At 44.3% G+C, this 15,749-nt stretch overlaps 1 protein-coding gene across 4 annotated transcripts in view; it reads left to right on the top strand.

The window, feature by feature from the left end:
- The window catches only part of PPP4R2 (protein phosphatase 4 regulatory subunit 2), a 155,290-nt gene that overhangs the window by 97,584 nt on the left and 41,957 nt on the right, over window positions 1-15,749 (top strand). For 3 of the 4 annotated variants that reach the window (XM_057554046.1, XM_057554047.1, XM_057554048.1), the window contains one exon: window positions 8,200-8,281. In XM_057554046.1, the coding sequence (XP_057410029.1) occupies window positions 8,200-8,281 (82 nt within the window). Of the gene's footprint in view, window positions 1-6,919; window positions 7,181-8,199; window positions 8,282-15,749 lie in introns of those variants that run through there. The other variant, XM_057554049.1, reaches the window with a different exon arrangement.

Raw genomic sequence — 15,749 nt, 5'->3', positions numbered from 1 at the left:
ATCCAGGCAGAAGGAAGAGGTAGGGCACCATCCTAAGTGGGGAGTGTACTTGCAGGTTAAAAGTACATCATGGGGCTTCCCTGGTGGCGCAGTGGTTGAGAATCCGCCTGCCGATGCAGGGAACACGGGTTCGAGCCCTGGTCTGGGAAGATCCCACATGCTGCGGAGCGACTGGGCCCGTGAGACACAATTACTGAGTCTGCGCGTCTGGAGCCTGTGGTCCGCAACAAGAGAGGCCGCGATAGTGAGAGGCCCGCGCACCGCGATGAAGAGTGGCCCCCACTTGCCGCAGCTAGAGAAAGCCCTCGCACAGAAACGAAGACCCAACACAGCCATAAATAAATAAATAAATAAATCCCATTAAAAAAAAAAAACTAAGACGCAGCACAGCCAGAAATAAATAAATTAAAAAAAAAAAAAAAAAAAAGTACATCATGGAGGCCACTGAGGCCCGGGTGCTTGAAGAAGGGCTGGGGGCAGGGGACGAGGTTGGGGGAGGGAGGGGCAGATTGTGCGTAGAGGCCCCAGGGCAAGGGCTGTGGCTTTTACTCTGAGTGGAATGAGGAGTGACTGCAGGGATTGGCGCATGATCGGATCTTCTTATTGAAAACCCTGGCTGCTGTGTTGAAAATAAATTGTAGGAAGGCAAGGACAGAAGGCAGGAGAACATTTGGAGGCTGTTGTAATACTACAGGTGAGACACGTAAACACCTAATAAACATCTGGAAAGATTCACCACAAACTCATAAAGCTCCATCTAGCTGTGGTGGGTACTGGCTGGGGGAGAACATCTTAAGGGATGTTTGCTTGCCCTGTAGTCTTTGAATTGCTTTATAAAACATTATTTATCAGTTTTTTGAAAAGTTTAAAATTACTATTATTATTATTATAAATATTAATAATATTTACCCTTCCTTCTGGAATAATTCAGCCTCAAACCAGTTAAGTGTGGCCAAGAAAAGTAGGAATTTGCAAGGAGGTGGGGAAAGTAGCCTGGTGCAGGGTGTCAGAGCCCAAGACAGGTGAGAAAGGCAACTGTTAAAGGGACTGGTGATAGGTTGCTTGCATAACAGGGAGATTGACAGAATAAAAGAATATATTGAGGAGAATGGCAGCCAGGTTCAATGTTGGAGAGTTATGTGTATGCAAAGGGAGAAAACTAGAATGAATTCTCCTGTGTTGGATTGGAATTGGAAGCTGAGAACTCATAGTTTTCACTAGCTATCTATCTATAGATAGATAGACAGACAGATAGATAGATAGATGGATATAGCTAGATACAGAAATAAATATATATGTGGAAGGCCTAGAAGCAATGACATCCCAATGGTCATGAACACCCTAGGAGCCTCATCTAGGTTTCTAAATCGCATTCTCCACGAAAAGGAATTGGGACTTCTTGGAGAAATGGCTAATTCCAGGGCTGGGGAAGGAAGATGCAAGATGAGCCTGGAATACCTTTTTGTACCCGACCATAAAGAAGCGCTCCAAGAATAATGGGGACATGTCAAAAGGATGCAGAAGCCAGCTTGAAGAAGGTCCCACTGGCCAAGTATAGGACAATTTAGGTATCAAAATAAATAATGATAGCAATGAATCATAACCCATTGAATAAAATAGGAATCAGTGAGTCTAAATTATTATAAATAAAACATGAATAAATGAGAGGAGATGACACTTTCCTTTTGGTAAGATGCCAACTAATAAATGTAAAAGGAATGATGGAATTAGAAAACCACCATTTGGCAACCATCATAGTCATAATTAATTCAGCCAAGAAACGTCAATGGAGGCGAGAACTCAGGAGTGAAAATTTGATGAGAAATGGGATATTTACAAAGTGTCAAAGGACCTTCCCACAAAAATCGTTTAATTACTATAGTGAGCTGAATGGTAGCCCCAAAATGATTCTGTCTGCATCCTAATCTCTGGAACCTGTGACTGTTATCTTCCTGGGAAAAAGAGTGTTTGTAGATGTAATTTAAGTTAAGAATCTTGAGCTGAGGGGATCAGCCTGGATAACCAGATGGGCTCTTAATCCAATAACTAGTGTCCTTTTAAGAGTAAGGTCAAGGGAGAAGTGATAGACAGAAGAGGCCACGTGACCGCAGGGGCAGAGATGGGAGGGATGCATGCAGCTACACGTCAAGGAACGCCCACAGTCAGCAGGAGCTGGGAGAAGTAAAGAACAGACTCTTCCCTAGACCCTCCAGAGGGAACGTGGGCTGCCTTACATCCTGATCTCAGACTCCTGGCCTCCAGAACAGAGAGTCCCTGATCCTATGGCGTACCCTTCCCTCCTCATAAATTCCCATTTCGTTCACACAGTTTGAAGTGCACCCCCGCTACTGCAGTCAGACTTCATCCAGGCATCCACCCAGGCAGTACTTGCTACTCTCGGCCAGCCTCCTCTCTTAACGCTGCGCTCAGCCCAGAGTGGCTGCCAGTGGCCCCCACACTGTCATGGCACCGCAGGAAACAACCCTGGGTCGTTCGGAGCACACCCTTTGTTGCCCTTATTTCCAATAAAGAAACGGTTAGCTTTTGAAAGTCTTTGGAAAAAAGTGAACCTTGAGGATAGGTGAAGCTCTTCTCCTATTTGTTTAGAAACCTGGATTCACTCTAATTTGTCCACCTTCCAACCTCAGCTTCATCCTGCCACTCATTGTGATATACAAATAAAGACTAAAAAGCATGGATAAAAGGCCCTGAGAATCAAAGAGCCTCCAAGTCTTTCTTTTTTTTTTTTTTTAATTTTATTTTATTTTTTATTTTATTTTAGTTTTGGCTGTGTTGGGTCTTCATTGCTGCGCGCGGGCTTTCTCTAGTTGAGGTGAGCGGGGGCTACTCTTTGTTGCGGTGCGCGGGCTTCTCATTGCAGTGGCTTCTCTTATTGTGGAGCATGGGCTCTAGACGTGCGGGCTTCAGTAGTTGTGGCACGCGGGCTCAGTAGTTGTGGCTCGCGGGCTCTAGAGCGCAGGCTCAGTAGTTGTGGCGCACGGGCTTAGTTGCTCCGTGGCATGTGGGATCTTCCTGGACCAGGGCTCGAACCCGTGTCCCGTGCGTTGGCAGGCGGATTCGTAACCACTGCGCCACCAGGGAAGGCCTAAGTCTTTCTATTCGTATTTTAACGCAGCCTGTTCTGTGCCCTTCAGCCCTTGTAGACGGTGTGTGGATTTTTCTAGACTTTTCCTCAATCTCCCATTCTTGTCCCTCCCCACAGGCTCATCCCAGAGGCATGGCCCAACTCCAGTCTTTCTCCCTGGGGTTATTTGAAGATCCTTGCACATTTTTTTCTGACACAGTCCCAGCTGTTTTCTCTTTCCCGATCTTCTTCTGTCTCTATCTTCTAACTTCTCCTCTGTGTCATCAGGCTTTCCCCCTCTTGTGTACCCTCAGAGGAACGGGCCAGTCTTCTTGCATGTTTGCATTTAAGGGACATCTCTTCCATTACACCCTGACTCTGTGGGGGAACAGATTCCAAGCACGCGTTCTCTGCGGTACCTAGGAAGCCCTCATGGACAGTTTGCCTGGTTATTACCGTTCCCTCTGCCTGGAAGCCTCTTTTCTTTTGGTGCAAATCCTTTCCAGTGTTTAAGTGAGGCCCTTCCAAAAAGTAAAACTTCTATCTCTGCCTGAAAGAGATGTCGCAGGCCTCTGACCACCAGATTTGCATACTTGCCTTCTACTTTGCATCAGAGTCTATAATTATGTCTTATCTCTCCTGGTCATTTGCAAACTTCCTGAGGACAAGAAAGAGTCTGGGCCTCTGAAACCAGTCTGGCTTTGAATCATGGGTCAGTCCCTTGCCTGTGTAGTTGTGTGACCTTGGACAAGTTAGTTCACTTCTTTATACCTTAGTTTTCTCTTATGTTAAGTGGGGATGATAATATCACGTGTAGGGGGACTTCCCTTGTGGCGCAGTGGTTAAGAATCCGCCTGCCAATGCAGGGGACACGGGTTCGAGCCCTGGTGCCACAACTACTGAAGCCCACGCGCCTAGAGCCCGTGCTCCGCAACAAGAGAAGCCACCGCAATGAGAAGCCCACGCACCGCAACGAAGAGCAGCCCCCGCTCTCGCCGCAACTGTAGAAAGCCTGCGCACAGCAAGGAAGACCTGATGTAGCCAAAAATAAATAAATAAATATTTTTAAAAATATATCACTTACAGGATTTTTGCAAGGATTAAATTAAATACTTTTATACAGTGCTTAGAAGAATGCTAGACACATAGAGAATACTTGATAAATATTAGTTGTTACTATTAATATTTTCCTTTATGCATTATTTATCTAGTGCTGTGTAACAAATTACCTCAGAATTTAGAAGCTGAGAACAATTATAAAGATTTGTCATCTTTCATAGTTTTTGTGGATCAGGACTTGAGGTGCAGCTTAGATGGGTGGTTCTGACTTGGGATCACTTATAAGGTTGCAATCCAGATGCCAGCTGGGGCTGCAGTCATCGGAAGGATTTCCTGGGGCTCGAGGACCCACGTTAAAGCCATCAATCCTTTCCATTTGGGCGTTTCCACAGGGCTGCTCTGATGTTCTTGTGACATGGCAGCTGGCTTCCTCTAGAAAGAGCAATCCAAGCGCCCAGGGCAGAAGCCTCAGCACCTTTTATGAGCTAGCCTCAGAAGTCAAGTACCATCCCTTCCCCCACGCTTATTGTTCACACGGACCCGCTCTCCCTGATTCACCTGGGAGAAGACTACACTGGGACATGAACCCCAGGAGGCTAGGATCTTCAGGGTCATTCGTGGAGGCTGGACGTCACATTTTATTCTGTTTTGCTCTAAGGGAGTTAGTACCAATAGGAGGCTCTAGCAATCGCAGACATTGGGAAGCATGCCGGCTAGAGAAGCATTCCAAGGAAGAAGGAAGAAATGAACCAAAGAAAATATTTCTTCAGCCTCATCCCTTGCTTCTTCTGCCCTTGCACTCTCAGCTTAAGCCAGACTGAACCTACCTGGATCTTCTGTCTCATTTCAGCGCCCGTGCACCTAGAGTTTTTCTCTTTGAAAGCATCTCCTCTCCACTTCACTTGGCTACCTTCCTCTCAGAATTCATCTCTCAAGCTTAAACGCTTCTACTTCCTCTAGGGAAACTTTCCCTGATTCCCTTCGGCTGTCACTGCTGTGGGTACTTTGTCTCCTTTCATGGACCTTATCCAGTTTTTGGAAGTTGAAGCATCTCCAAGTGAGGGGAACAGCTGATGAAAAGGGACAGAGCAAGGTGGAAGAAATTAGCATGGTACGTTCTCTAACAGAAAGTTCCAGAAGAACTTTTGGCGATCATGGAATCTTCTCTCAGTGCAAAAGTCACTAGCCACATGGGCCTATTGAACACATGTAATGCGGCTAGTATGACTGAGGAACTGAATTTCATTGACGAACTCAGGAACTGAATTTTAAATTTTATTTAATTTTAATTAATTTAAATTTAAATACCCACACACGGCTAGTGGCAACTGTATTGTCCTGCACAGGCCATACGGGAAGACAGCTGCTTAAAGAGAGTACCGGGTGGCAGAGAGAGTGGCGGCTAAGCTTTGCTATGTAGAGGATAGGCCCCTTCAGACTGGAAGGGACCATAATAAACTAAATCCAGGGCATTGAAAGTGTTGGCCCACTGTGATGATGCCACCCTAATACATCCCCTGCAAGGCTATTTGTAACGGAGCAGGATGCTTAGAACAGTGAAAGGGTCTCAAGATATTAGGACTGGTTCTCTGATGGCAAAATCGAGAAAAGTATTTTTTTGCAGCGGGGGGCTTTTGCCTACATCTGCCACCTAGGTTCAGGGTCAGAGCCACTATCTTTTAAGAGGGTCAGCACTTGTGATGGCTGTGTCCAAATTTGCACCTTCTAACACCAGTCAAGAAACAGCTTTCTGTCCTCCCTTCCTCCCTCTCTCCCTTCCTTCCTTTCACAGATTTGTGTTAGGCTTTGAGAAGAGAAGGTGGAACAGTTCGGTATCTTTTTCTTGAAAAGCTCACAGACATGAGAGGATAATAAAAATGTCCACACACTAGCTAGTTGCCAGATGTTCTGGATTCTGCTGCTGTTTCGCCAGACTAGCTCTCCGTGCCTCATCTATCCCATTTGTAAAATGTCAGGGCGGGAGAGTACTTCTGTGGTCTCTGCCCGCTCTAACTTCCTGGGCGCTTATGTAACGTAATCAAAATCATAATGATAATAAAAACAGCAGCCACATTAACTGAGTGCTTAAGTTCCAGGCACCCTGTGTGCTCAGTGCTTCACCGTCGCCATTTCACTCAAGTCTCAGGGCTGTTTTACAAACTCCCATTTTGCGGATGAGGTAACTGAGGCTACCTGAGTTTAAGTACGTCAGACAGGGAGTAAATAGTTGAGTTGGGCTTTAAATCCAGCTGGTTCTATTGCCTAAGCTTTTCATTCCTTTGCTGTGTGCATTGCTTCTCTTCAAGAGTGGGTCATCGACGAGCTTTGGATTCAGGCAAGGAGGTATTTTTGCTCCGATTACTAGTAATACTGAGTGCTTTTTAAATGTGTACTCTGACCGCCAAGTGTACACACTCTCACTTGATTTTCGCAGCCACCTTATAGGGTGGTCCATACTAGTGCTTTCATCGTACAGATGGGGAAAGTGAGGCTCAGAGAGGCTCGGTAAATTGCTCAAGGTCACACAGCTAGCAAATGGCAGGGACTCACATCCAGGGGGTCTGCGTCCCACCCCCCTGCCTACACCACTCCGTCTTCAGGTCGGCGCAGGTAGCTAGGGCCATCCCCGGGGAGAGGCAGGGTGGCCGGCCCTGCCGGGTCTGCGGGGGACTGCCGGGGGCCACACGCCTCGCCGCGCACGCGCTCTCGAGCTCCGGGTCTGGGCGCGCCGCGGGCGCGAGGACGGCGGCGGGGAGCGTGCGCGCGATGACGTGCCGGGCGCCATGTTGGAGGGCTGGTGGTAGCGGCTTGGGGAGGTGCTCGCTCTCTCGGTCTCGCTCTCTCGCTCGCTTCCCCCGGCTCCCTTCGGTGCCCCCCCCGGTCGCCTGCGTGCCGGAGTGTGTGCGAGGGAGGGGGAGGGCGTCGGGGGGGTGGGGGGAGGCCTTCCGGTCCCCGGGAGACCCGCGGCAGGAGGCGGAGGCTGCGAGGGACTCCGGGAAGCCATGGACGTCGAGAGGCTGCAGGAGGCGCTGAAAGGTGGGGGTAGCTGCCCCCTCTCCCTTCCTCCTCACCCTCCGCGGTCCTATCTCCCTTCGGGGCAAGTGGTTTCGCGGGGTCGGGCCGGGCTGGTGGGGGAGGGCGCGCTTCCCCGGCTCCCATCCCCCTCCCGCTTCCCCGGGGGCGGGGAGCCCCGTGGGCAGCTCCCTCCCGCCCCGCTCTGGGCTTTGTGTCGGCCGCCGGCGTCTGGGCTGGGGGAGGGGAGCCGGGAAGCTCTCGCGGGGGCCCCGGCCCCTCTCCCACTCCCGGGGCACGGGTCTTGGGCCCGCAGCTCCCTTCCAAGCTGGCTTCGTCCTCCATCAGGCCCCCGCACGCCGGGCCACGGGGGGGAGAAGAAAAGTGAAAGGTTTCGGGGTGGGGGGAGGAGAGGGGGCGGCAAAGCAAGTTTCAGGTGTCTCAGGGAGCCTTTTTCGGGGCTTCTGAAGTCATCTTTCCACGCGCCCTCCTTCTCAGGTGGTCGCCTTCCCGGCTCTGAATTGCTCGCCTTCCAAGCAACAGGCTTGAGAACAGTGGTTCTCAAACTTAGGAGAGCATGATTTCGGCGTTCTGAGAATTAGGCTTTGATACCCAGGATGATTGGGGGACGGCTACGAGAGGGAGCTGGTGTTTTCTTAAAACGCAGATTTATGAACTTCACGTAAATAAACAGTCTGTGGGGTCGGGATCTGGGGTTTGTATTTTAGCCGGTCTCTGAGATGAATGTGGTCCTGGTGTTCCCCCGGACCACACTTTGAGAAGCACTGCGTTAGGGCTGGTTTGTGGCGAAGTTGAGTGCCCGCTTTAGGAGGGGTCTCGTTACCTGTGAAGATTGACGTTTGAAATTGGAGAGTAAGAGGTGGATATTTCGTTGAGAGGCTTTTTTAAATTAAAAAAAAATTTTTTTTAATTGCTGCTTAATATGAGGAAGGACTGGGAGGAAAGTTTGTTGTTAGAAGGCATTGGAAATGGTTGGTGGACTTTTAGAAATACTAATAACTTTTCTTTCTTCCCTTATCTAGATTTTGAGAAGAGGGGGAAAAAGGAAGTTTGTCCGGTCCTGGATCAGTTTCTTTGTCATGTAGCCAAGACTGGAGAAACAATGTGAGTTGAAAACATGTAATCGTTGTTATAGATCTGTGTATCCTTCAGAATTGCTCAGGACAGGGACAGGAGTGTATTTCAGAAGCACTGAATACTCCATCTGTCTAAACTGCACAAGCTCCAGTAATTTAAAGTATTTACTAAGTGTATATGCTTTATTTACTTTGTATGTGTCCAGTAACGAATTTTAAAACTTTGTTAAAATTTTCTTTATGCTTCTGCGCATTTAGAATGTGTTAGTCTAGAAGAGCCAGAGAAAAAGAAGAATGCATGTTCCATTATGACTGTTTTTTGGCCATAACAAACAGGCTTATTTCCAGAATTTTGTGGCTTTGATTCTGTTTCAGATTCTTTTATTGGTGGTATTTTCTCATATTGTCCTGTTTGCAACCTTTTGTTGTCATATTTATATATGTGGGTGCTTGAAGTGTCACATATTTATTCTCTTGAGCACTCAGGATGATTATCTGACAAATTCCAGATGCTACAGTCTTTACTGTCCTGTAAACTTTCTAGGATAGCTAACTTGTTAACATACGCTCAGCATTTTATTAGGCTTGTTTCCAAATGCTGTGAATCTGAAACTTATACTATGAAGTTAGCACTGTTTTCAGAGGAACATTTCAGTTCATTGTTGTGTGTGTAGTTGTTTGGCAGTTGTTTTCACACTCAGGCTAACTTTATTTGTAGAGAGCAGTGCAGATTTGGTGCCTTGTAGTCTTTATGTAGGAGGCAGGGAACAGGAAGGGGAGAGGTTTTTTTGGGGGGTAGTTTTAAAAAGTGGGCTTTCTTTTGGCTCCTTTACTTCATGCCTAGTTTTAAAATTCTTTTTGAGGCCTAATAAAAGAGTGTAAGCTTCAGCAAATGATGTATATTTTCTTTGGCTTTATTAGCAAATGTTCATTTCTCACAAGATTTGCTTATGGTTGCAGCGTAGCCTTTTAATAACTGGCCTGATTTTAGAAAGGAAAAAAACAACAACCCTCTTTAACGGTCATGCAGACAAGCTGAAACTCCTTGGTGCTTATTAAAATTACCAGTCACCTTAGGAATGTGACTGTGATGTGTTCAATCTTAAATTTCTATTAGTGCTTTTAAAAAATGGAACGCTTCAGGAAAGAAAGGTAATTCTTGCCTCTGAATTATAGTCTCTTAGAACATCTTGATTTAAAAAAATTGATGCAGAATAACTAATTTGTATTTATACTGATTGCTAGTTGGTCCAAACTTATACCTCTTTACAGTATCAAGAGGAAAAGTATTTTACTTCATAGTTTTGACAAACAAGATTATTTGGAGTTAAATACTTAACACCTCTTACCAGGTGTGTACAAACTGCCGTCCCTTTTTGATAAAATACTTTGGCTGTAAATGTATAAACAGTTGAAAGTTTCTACAAGAAAGCTCTTTAATATCCTGTTTGACTGGATCAGTAAGTGGCTAGGGAAATTCAACCTGATTTTTCTGGACAATTATTTGTCCTGAGAGAGGACTTAAAAAGGTCATCAGTTGTCCCATCCCTGTCCACCCCTCCCACCCCACCCAAATCTTTAGGTCTTTGTACATTTACTGAGAGTATTTTGTATTAAAATGATTGGTGGTGTTAGATTCTTTATGGAGTTTGGAAAATATTTTTTAATTTATGATTCAAACAGCTGGTGTTTTTACATTTAGCTTTATTTAGCCTTTGTTGGTTTTTTGTTTTTTTAAATCAACTTGGGCATGCCTTAACTTTTGATACTGAAATTTGCAGTTTCTGTCATCATTTATGGCTAAACTGAGCTTTGTCTAACTTCTAAGACTGTAAATACGAGAATGAAAATCTGAAAGATAGCAGTTCAGATCTTTTTGATGTTTTAGGATGGATGAGTTTCTTAAGGTAAGAATTCCTGGGTTTTTTTCCTCATTTCTGTTTTTAGAAAATAGCTTTACTTAATAATGCTTATTTTAAAAAACTTCATTTATTGAAAACAGTAAGCTTCGTTTACTGAAAATATATAGTTTGGTAAATTTTGACATCTACCCTCATGAAACTATCACCACACTCCAGATTGAGAATATATCCAATACTCGCAGAAGTTTCCTCATGCCCTTTGTAATCTCCCCTCCCTGTGTGTGCTCTCCTCTCCTCTCCTCAGGCAGCTAAAGATCTGCTTTTTGTCACTGTAGATTAGTTAGCATGTTCTGGAATTTTATATAAATGGAATCATACAGTATATTCTTTTTTTTTTTTTTTTTTTTAAGAGTTTTGCATTTTTTTTTTTTATAACTTTTTTATAGCTACTTTATTTATTTATTTATTTTTATTTTTGGCTGTGTTGGGTCTTCGGTTCGTGCGAGGGCTTTCTCTGGTTACGGCAAGTGGGGGCCACTCTTCATCGTGGTGCGGGGACCGCTCTTCATCGCGGTGCGCGGGCCTTTCACTATCGCGGCCCCTCCCGTTGCGGGGCACAGGCTCCAGACGCGCAGGCTCAGTAGTTGTGGCTCACGGGCCCAGCTGCTCCGTGGCATGTGGGATCTTCCCAGACCAGGGCTCGAACCCGTGTCCCCTGCATTAGCAGGCAGATTCTCAACCACTGCGCCACCAGGGAAGCCCTACAGTATATTCTTTGTCTGCCTTTTTTTACTCCACATAATTTGAGATTGATCCACGTTGTTCAGAAATCAACAATTCATTCCTTTTTATTTCTGAGTTGTATTCATTACATGGATATCCTACAGTTCTTGCTTCACTCACTGGTTGATGGGCATTTGGGTTATTTCCAGTTTTTTTTTTTTTTAATTTATTTTATTTATTTATTTTTGGCTGCATTGGGTCTTCATTGCTGCGCACAGGCTTTCTCTAGTTGCGGTGAGCGGGGGCTACTCTTCTTTGCGGTGCACGGGCTTCTCATTGCGGTGGCTTCTCTTGTTGCGGAGCACGGGCTCTAGACGTGCGGGCTTCAGTAGTTGTGGCACACGGGCTTAGCAGTTGTGGCTCGCGGGCTCTAGAGCGCAGGCTCAGTAGTTGTGGCGCATGGGCTTAGTTGCTCCGCGGCATGTGGGATCTTCCCGGACCAGGGCTCGAACCCGTGTCCCCTGCATTGGCAGGTGGATTCTTAACCACTGTGCCACCCTGGAAGCCCCAGTTTTTTCTTTATTAAACAAAGCTCCTGTGAACATTTGTGCATGTGTCTTTGTATGCATTTTTTTTTTCTTGGGTAAAAATCCATCCAGGAGTGGAATGGTTGGATCATATGGTACGTGTATGTTTAACTTTAGAAAATACTGAACTGTTTTCTTGAGTGATTGTGCCAATTTGCTTTTCCACCAGTATCATGGGAGTTGAGATCGGTTTCTCCACATCCTTTCCAACACTTAGTACAGTCAGTCTTTCTCACTTTAGATATTCTAATAGGTGCCTATTGTATAGTGGTTTTAATTTGTATTTGCCTAATGACTAATGATATTCAGCATGTTTTCATGTGTTTATTTGCTGTTGGTATATCTCCTTCAGTAAATTGATTCTTCACATTTTTGCCCATGTTAAAATGGGGTTGTTTGATTTGTTATTGGGTTTTGAGAGTTCTTTATATGTTACGGATACAAATTCTTTATTAATGTGGTTTGCAAATACTTGCTACCACTGTGTGGCTTGTCTTTTTATTCTCTTAATGGTGTCTTTTAAAGTGAAATTTTAAATTTAATTCCATTTTGATTTTTTAAAATTTCCTCTTTTGAAGGATTCTTAACTGCGTTGTGTGTTGTGATCATTTGTTCTTGTGTGCTTTCTAGTTTAGTCTTTGTATTTCCTGAAGTAATTCTTTCTTTTCTGATTCTTTGCTGTATTCTATTGCTTCGTTTTCTGAGTTTCTCTAATTCTGACTTGTATCATTTTTCTCAATGTGTTTAGCTCATTTTGAAAATAGTGTAAGGTTTTGATCTGTTTCTGAGCAAGTCTTTCTAGCTTCCCTTTGCTGTCTTGAGGGATGTTATTTTGCTCCTTATTCTCCTTTTTTCTTACAACAATTTCATATTAGATTTGACCTTGATACTTTTCTGTTTTGCGTTTTTATGTGAGAATAGTTTTTCTGCACTTTGAGGAGGAGGCATGGTTCAGAGTAGCTGTCCTAACTTCACAGAGTTTGCTCATTATTTTTGTGAAGTGTTAGAATATGGAGCGTTCTTTCTGAAATTTCTAGGCTCTGTTCTATCAATACTTTTATTTGGACCTTGTCTTTCTTTCATCTCTGTTGTCTGTTTCTCTTGTCTTTGGGGTCTCCTCTGGACGGGAGCTCTGGTGGGTCACTTTCAAGAGCTCATGAAGCAAGACTTTGTCCCTTTCAGCCCTAACTGGAGGTCCTTTCTCTTCACTTATTACTCTGAGTGGGCAAAACCTATCTCAGTTTCAGCTACTGTTCTCACATTGACCTGCCATGATTTCTTGTGAACACCTGTTGGCTATTTTGTGGTTCTCCTATTTGTAGGCCCTTCCTGTTCACTATGACTTCTGTTTTCTCTTGTACAGATTCTGATAATGGTATAGGTCACGTGACCATAAGTATTTCCTCATTAACTTACATTTTGGGGTTTGTGAGATAACCTTGTCAGGGAGTTTTGTTGTAAATGTTTTTGCTTATTGGTTTTGGGTTTGCTGTCTAGTTACGTTTGATATAAGGGGTTTTGGAGAGATGAAAAATTGTAGCACCTCTGCCATCCTCTCAGAATTACACTATTTAGGAGAACTTTTTCTTTTTCTTTTTTTTAAATTTATTTTTGGCTGCGTTGGGTCTTTGTTGCTGCATGCAGGCTTTCTCTAGTTGTGGTGAGTGGGACTACTCTTTGTTGTGGTGTGCGGGCTTCTCATTGCAGTGGCTTCTCTTGTTGCGGAGCACAGGCTCTAGGCGCACGGGCTTCAGTAGTTGCGGCACACGGGCTCAGTAGTTGTGGCTCGCGGACTTAGTTGCTCTGTGGCATGTGGGATCTTCCCGGACCAGGGTTCGAACCCGTGTCCCCTGCATTGGCAGGCGGACTCTTAACCACTGCGCCACCAGGGAAGTCCCTTAGAGAACTTTTTAAGTCAGTCCCTGTTAAGTTAGTTTCCTCATCTATAAAAGGGAATAATAGTAGTACTTCATAGCATGAATATGTAGTACACGGAAATACACTGCTTCATAAACAGTGTTAACATTATTTATTTACTCAATAAATAGTAATTGTTATTGTGTTGATAATGCTTATATTGAGTCTACTTTTTTTTCTCCCTGCAGTTTCAAACTCTTTGTGTTCAGCAATTTTGAAATACTACTAAGAAAATAAAAGTTACTTAAAAAGTAGTAGTAATCAACAACTGAGATCTGCATTATTATAAATAAAATCTTCTTAAGTCCATGTGACTGTTAGATCCTTCTGTGGCTTTCTTTAGGGAGGGAATTTTGTTTTGTCTAACATAGTATCGAACACTGGAACATTGTTTCTAAAATGTCAGTTTCACATACTGCCTTTGGGATTTTTTGCCACATCCTTGTAGTATCTGTATAATTATTTACTTAATGCTCTTTTTGAGGTCAGTTTACTTTTCTTTTTTTTTTTTTTTTTTTAAATACAATCACCTGATCTGCTTGAATATTTTTTCCCCCAGAGTTGTGGATCTTTTTTTTTTTTTTTTTTTTTTATTTCTTTCGTGTGAGGGCTTTCTCTAGTTGCGGCAAGTGGGGGCCACTCTTCATCGTGGTGCGGGGGCCGCTCTTCATCGCGGTGCGCGGGCCTTTCACTATCGCGGCCCCTCCCGTTGCGGGGCACAGGCTCCAGACGCGCAGGCTCAGTAGTTGTGGCTCACGGGCCCAGTTGCTCCGCGGCATGTGGGATCCTCCCAGACCAGGGCTCGAACCCGCGTCCCCTGCACTGGCAGGCAGACTCCCAACCACTGCACCACCAGGGAAGCCCCAGTTTACTTCAGATTTTTTTAAGATGGGAGAATACTACAGATAGAGATTAAGCCCTCATTTGACCCCTCCCCAGAAGTATAATCAACATGTTAATTTCTTCCTCTTAGTCTTGTGAGAAATAAGGAGGTCTGAAACAAGTGGCTTGTTGCATTAGTTATATTTTTCTATGTCAGTTTAAAATCTGTAAATACTAAAATATTAATATGAATTACCCATGTGCCATCTAAATTCCTATCATGTATCATTATCACAGTGGTACACAGAGGAAGCACAGTGGGTTTTGAGTAGATATTAGTTAAATGGTTGCCCTTTTGCATCTAAATATTTTAGTAACTGCAGTGGTTAAGATAGGAACATGAAGAAAATTGTAGTTTTCATTTGTTTCATCACATCAAACCTGTAAATCTGATGTGTCATGTACGCTGTACAAAATCTACTGTGTGATGCACTGGAAGCTAGATGTGTCAACTCTGTTTTCTGACTGGAATTAAATTCAAATCGTCAATCTTTTTGGTGTGCAGGTGAGTTCATATTTTCCATGTTCAGTCCAGTTTTTACTAGTAGTTGGCTAGTCCTCTAATTTCATGAGAGTTAGCGTGTGGTAACGTCATTCTGGGAAGGAGCATGGCTTGATTCTGAAATTAGCTTGTCAGAATTAGCTGTGTGAATTAGGACAAATAATTGGTGAGCTTGTTTCCTCACTTCAGAAATGGGGCTTATACCATGTAGTTGCCTCAGCTTTTGTGAGGACTTGAATAAATGAAAATATGTAGCTATAGATACTTAAAATTTGGGAGAGCGTAAAAGTTAGAATTATCTGTGTGTTGGGCATAAATAGAGTGTATTTGGCTCATGAAGCAAGTCTGAGGTACTTAATCTGGTTGGAGAGTCACGAGAGCACAAGACAGACCTGGGTTTGAATTCCCAGCTCTACCACTCAGTTACTCTGTCACCAAGGCCGAGTTCTCTGTGCCTTGATTTCCTTATCGTAAGATATGGGAAATAAAGTAAATCCATCCCAAGGGATGTTATGGGGGTTCACTGAGTTTATACTTTATAAGTGCTTAACGCTGTGACTTGTGCATAGTGACAACCCCCTCCTCCCCATAGCTACTATTTTAGTCTCCAGTAAGTCACTTAAATTACTGTGGGCCACACTTCCCTCAGGTACTCAATGAGGAGCTTATAAAAGATGATTTCCAAGTTTCCTTCCATTTCAGAAGCCTGTGGGAGTCTGTGTTGTGGCAGTAGTTACCAGGGGTGGTATTGCAGTAACAGTGGTAAAGGGTGGGGCACAGGCACAGTGGTTGTCGTTAAATGTCTGCTGATGGTGAAGATGTTACCTCTTGGGAGTATGTTACATAGGTTAGTGCTTTGGAGACAGTAAAAAAATTGAGAATCACTTGTCTGTACTTGGGTGAGAGAGACCAGTCAGTGTTACCACTAACTCATGAGAGCCACAAAGCGGTTACCAGAGTGTCTGTCTTAGTGTTACCTACATGTGTGCCTTTTTATCTATATCCAGAGATCTCTTTGTGCCT

This window comes from Balaenoptera acutorostrata, chromosome 10 (genome assembly GCF_949987535.1).
Source record: "Balaenoptera acutorostrata chromosome 10, mBalAcu1.1, whole genome shotgun sequence".
Lineage (NCBI taxonomy): Eukaryota > Metazoa > Chordata > Mammalia > Artiodactyla > Balaenopteridae > Balaenoptera > Balaenoptera acutorostrata.
The sequence above is the reverse complement of the archived record's forward strand: the minus strand, read 5'-3'. Positions and strand labels throughout refer to the sequence as shown.